Raw genomic sequence first — 5000 nt, 5'->3', positions numbered from 1 at the left:
TGCTCCTCACAGACGCTGCTCTGCCCTCATCATGGATGTATCTCCTCACAGCCGTAACGTGTGTGTGTTTGCGCGCGCGCTGCAGTCTCACTGAAATTAGCCATATCAGTGTAATGTTGAGGGATTGAGTCAGAGCGCTGGAGAGCAGGGTCCTGTTCCATAAGTCAGGCTCATTCTGGTCAGGCAGGTTTATTAATGGCAGATTCAGTTTCATAAATCAAATTTACAGTAGTTCAAACTCCGTTACTCTGCAGCTCATGCTGGCACACAAGTCTGAGAGTTAACCTGCCCAGAACAGGCTAAAGTCCTAATGTCAAGCTTAATCAAGCTAATGTTAGCATTCACCTGCTGATATTTGCTGCCATCTTAATTCACTTTACCTCTTGATAATGAGTCAAACTTTATAGTCACCTAACAGTGTAAATATATATATATATACAGCAAGCATCTTTAAGAATAGAACGATAAAACATTTGAATTCAAGCAAGTCATTGCAAACCAAACATGCAAACTACAACATTTCAACCCATTATTATGTTCTTTAGTTTTTTCTTCCCGTTTATTAAAATATGATGTCATATTTTCCCCGACATATCAGTCTGTGTGCACTAATCTTTAGGCTGTGATCTTCAGTTTGTGTTGTTAGATTAGTTGTGAATGTGGCGTTGGTACTGAATAATGTGATGTATTTGCACACAGATATTATTGTAAAGCGTCCTGTAGCAGTTACTCATTTATCAGAGAGATCTGTGAGAGGTGTACCATGCCTTACTCTATATGTAGAATTACAAAATTTAATAAAGAAAATATATCAAGAAAGCACTGACTGATATAAAGTAGGCTTCATTTCCTAAAGATTGACTTTAAAGCTGCAAACCCTGAGCGGAATAATCAGGAGATGATCCGGGCTGAGCAGCAGCCTCACCTTCATATGAAGATATTTTCCCACGGAGTGAGTGAGTGAGTGAGTGAGTGAGTGAGTGAGTGAGTGAGTGAGTGAGTGAGTGAGTGAGTGAGTGAGTGAGTGAGTGAGTGAGTGAGTGAGTGAGTGAGTGAGTGAGTGAGTGAGTGAGTGAGTGAGTGAGTGAGTGAGTGAGTGAGTGAGTGAGGGAGGGAGGGAGGGAGGGAGGGAGGGAGGGAGGGAGGGAGGGAGGGAGGGAGGGAGGGAGTGAGTGAGTGAGTGAGTGAGTGAGTGAGTGAGTGAGTGAGTGAGTGAGTGAGTGAGTGAGTGAGTGAGTGAGTGAGTGAGTGAGTGAGTGAGTGAGTGAGTGAGTGAGTGAGTGAGTGAGTGAGTGAGTGAGTGAGTGAGTGAGTGAGTGAGTGAGTGAGTGAGTGAGTGAGTGAGTGAGTGAGTGAGTGAGTGAGTGAGTGAGTGAGTGAGTGAGTGAGTGAGTGAGTGAGTGAGTGAGTGAGTGAGTGAGTGAGTGAGTGAGTGAGTGAGTGAGTGAGTGAGTGAGTGAGTGAGTGAGTGAGTGAGTGAGTGAGAGAGGGAGTGAGGGAGTGAGTGAGGGAGAGAGTGAGTGAGTGTGTGAGTGAGTGTGTGAGTGAGTGTGTGAGTGAGTGTGTGAGTGTGTGAGTGAGTGTGTGAGTGAGTGGTTGTGAACTGGGTTCAAAGATGCTGCTTGTCTGCTTGTGTTTGTAGAGCACTTCAGCATGTCTGATTTCTGTTTAAACACAACAATTGTGTGTGCGTGCGTGTGTGTGTATGTGCGTGCGTGTTCTGCAGTTCCGGATGCCCCAGTGCTGGACCTGTCGCGCTGCCGTGTGTATAATGAGGCTCTCCTCCACTGGCGTCTGCCTGAAGACTCTGTGCCCACCGACCGACACCTGCTGGAGTTCCGGAAGCTGCAACAGGATGAGGAGGAGGAGAAAGAGGAAGTGGAGCAATGCTGGCGGACGAGCGAGAGTGTTTACGGCAGCAGCACAGTGGTGTGTGACCTGGACAGAGACGCTCGCTACGCCTTCAGGGTGAAGAGCTGCAGAAACGGAGTGTGTAGTGCCTACAGCCCCGAGGTGACCCTGCACACCCCCCCCGCACCAGGTACACACACACAACCTGCACCAAGTACACAAACACAACCTGCACTAGGTACACACACACACACAACCTGCACCAGGTACACACACACACACACAACCTGCACCAGGTACACACACACACACACACACAACCTGCACCAGGTACACACACACACACACACACACACAACCTGCACCAGGTACACACACACCCTGCAGCAGGTACACACACACCCTGCAGCAGGTTATTATAGTGGCCAGGAATGAAGGAGGCGCAGCAGCGGAGTTGAGGATGGCTGTGTTCAGCTGATCACCGCAGTGATTTGTAGAGACGTGAGGGCTGACTGCAGCGGGGTTGTTCATGCTAAACGGACTGCAGTCATGGTGAACACGCCGTCACGTTGGTCTTTGTAAATGTGTTGAATGTGTCAGTGTACTGTTCTCCCTCAGCAGTGGATCTGCAGGTGTCTGACCCGTACCGCACCTCAGAGTCTCTAATCCTGCTGCCATTGGCCAGATCGAGCCGCTCCTCCTCCAATCAGGCCTCGCTGTTCCTGCCACAACAACAACAGCTGGACATGCGGGCAGCGGCCCTGAACAGACCCGAGCAGACGCTCAAGAGTTCATTACCTGCTCTGAGATGGGTGGTCTAGGCTTGCCATTGATGGTGTTGACGGTTTTACCGGTTTTAAGACGCAACACCGGCGTCATCACTTTTCCACCGTGACGGCGCTGTAGTTTAAAGTGTTCTCTTTGTATTAAATATTGATTTGAATTGAGTGAAATATGATTGTAAATGGTTTACTGAAGCTGAGAGCATGCTCTATAATCAACATCTGAACCGCTATAATGCCTCATATTTCATTATCACATGAGGAGAAGAGAGGAGTCGAGTTTACAGAGAGAGAATGACGGATCATTTAGTGTCACACAATGCAAAAACACCTGTTCAGCAATATTTTAATGATTAATATTTAATAACCCTAACCTGAAAACATTGAGGCAGTCTGCAAACTCTGCCTGACAGAGGCATCAGCGTCTGGAGGAAACACAACTCATGTACACACACACACACACACACACACACACACACATTAATGTTAAAAATCAACAATCTATAGGCCGACAGGAGTGTATCCTGAGAGTGTGTATGCGTGCGTGTGTATTTTATCTCTGAAGCCGCTCTCTTTAAGACCTGAGAGTTTCTTCATCTGTCTGGCAGTATTTCAGCTCTTAATCAGATGAGAAGTGAATTTAGAGGAGTCGAAATTAATAAACTGCAGTGAAGGAACTGACGAGCGTCCACACATCCAGACTTCAGCTGCAACCCCTGCGGCTACACTGATTGATTGTGTGTGTGTGTGTGTGCGCGTGTTTCCGTGTGTGTGTGTGTGCGCGTGTTTCCGTGTGTGTGTGTGTGTGTGTGTGTGCGCGTGCGTGCAGTGTTCAGCTTCCTCTTCAGCGACAGCTGTGGCTTCAGTGCGGAGCGTCTGCAGCTGAGCCGGCGGCGGGCGTCGGTGGAGAGCGTGGCGGGCATGAGTGTGCTGCTGGCGGCGGAGCGGGTGCAGACGGGCAGCTACACCTGTCTGGATTACATCATCGGGGACACGGGCATCAGCCAGGGACGCCACTACTGGGCCTTCCGCGTGGATCCCGCCTCCTACCTGGTGAAGGTGGGCGTGGCCTCAGACTGTAAACTGGCGGATTGGTTCCATGGCCCTCGGGACAGCAGCAGCCCCAGGTGAGGGGGAGGGGCTTGATATTGATGCCATGGCAACACAGCTGAACACTGTACACACACACACACACACACACACACACACACACACACAACCAGCCAATCAGAGAGCTGCACTGCACACACACACACACACACACCTGACAACTGAATATTAATGAGATGATGTCATTGACCAATCACTCAGGGGCGCCCCCAAGGGGTGGCCAGGGGTGGTCACGGCCACCCCTGGGTAAACTCTGGCCACCCCTGTGGCCACCCCAATATGATTTTGCTGTTGATATTGTTAACTTAAATGTACTTATGTAAATTCCCAATGTTTCTATAGATAAATAAATAACATGCAGTTATTGTTTGTGCCACTAACGTAGCTGATTCACTGCACCTCTCTTCCCCAGTGGCGGATTTGGGTAATATGCCAGGGCAGCGTGGCAAGTAGCTATCTTGCTGGGGGCGGCACGCGGAGATGGTGCAACAAAAAACATCCCCTAGTAAAAGCATTGGGATACCGTTTACTATATGCACATGTGTTAACTTAGAGGGGCAATCCCAGAATAAAGACATTAAGGGCCGTTCACATCTTTTTCACGCGTTCTCTATGTGCAACAGAAACAACGCTGGTGAAAGCAAACTGACGCGTGCGCGCAGAAAACCCTTCCTGTGCGCCTCACGCACTCGTGTGTGTGAATCCTGGTTGTTTACATGCACGCTGATAAAAACGCACCGCTCATGTGCCGTGAAACCGGAGTAAGCCTTTAGGAAGAGGTGTCAGCACGCAGTGAGTTTTGAAAGTCGACAAAACTAAAGTTTATGTAATAATATGATGATGATGATGATGATGATGATGATACTTTCACTAAGCATGGCAATAAAGCAGAAAGGAGGGATAAAGAGTCAGGGACGTAAGACTTCATAACATTAATTGTCGGCCATAATTCGGGTCTGAGAGCACAGATAATTCTATTTAACACATATTATTCTATTCTATAGAGTTGTCATAACTAATATTCATGCAAAGGGTTTCCTAAGTGATCTTAGCATATCACTCGGTTACATTGTTTTCCAGTAACATTTAGGATTGATGTCTGTTATTTCTTTAGAATAATAATTGTATAATAATCTTTATATTAATTGTATTTATTTAGAATAAATATAAATAAATAGTAACATTTATTTTTCAATAAATATAAAAATTTAAGGAGGGTGGGTATATGGGGTGGTTCGCCCAGGGTGTCAACCAAAC

The 5000-nt window shown here is 47.4% G+C and overlaps 1 protein-coding gene across 2 annotated transcripts in view; it reads left to right on the top strand.

Moving 5' to 3' along the window:
- Window positions 1-5000, top strand: part of trim36 (tripartite motif containing 36) — a 16294-nt gene that overhangs the window by 9037 nt on the left and 2257 nt on the right. For both annotated transcript variants that reach the window (NM_001362441.1, NM_213528.3), the window contains 2 exon segments: window positions 1727-2041; window positions 3463-3760. In NM_001362441.1, the coding sequence (NP_001349370.1) occupies window positions 1727-2041; window positions 3463-3760 (613 nt within the window).

The sequence above is a fragment of the Danio rerio genome, chromosome 8 (genome assembly GCF_049306965.1).
Source record: "Danio rerio strain Tuebingen ecotype United States chromosome 8, GRCz12tu, whole genome shotgun sequence".
In the NCBI taxonomy this organism is placed as follows: Eukaryota; Metazoa; Chordata; class Actinopteri; order Cypriniformes; family Danionidae; genus Danio; species Danio rerio.
The sequence above is the reverse complement of the archived record's forward strand: the minus strand, read 5'-3'. Positions and strand labels throughout refer to the sequence as shown.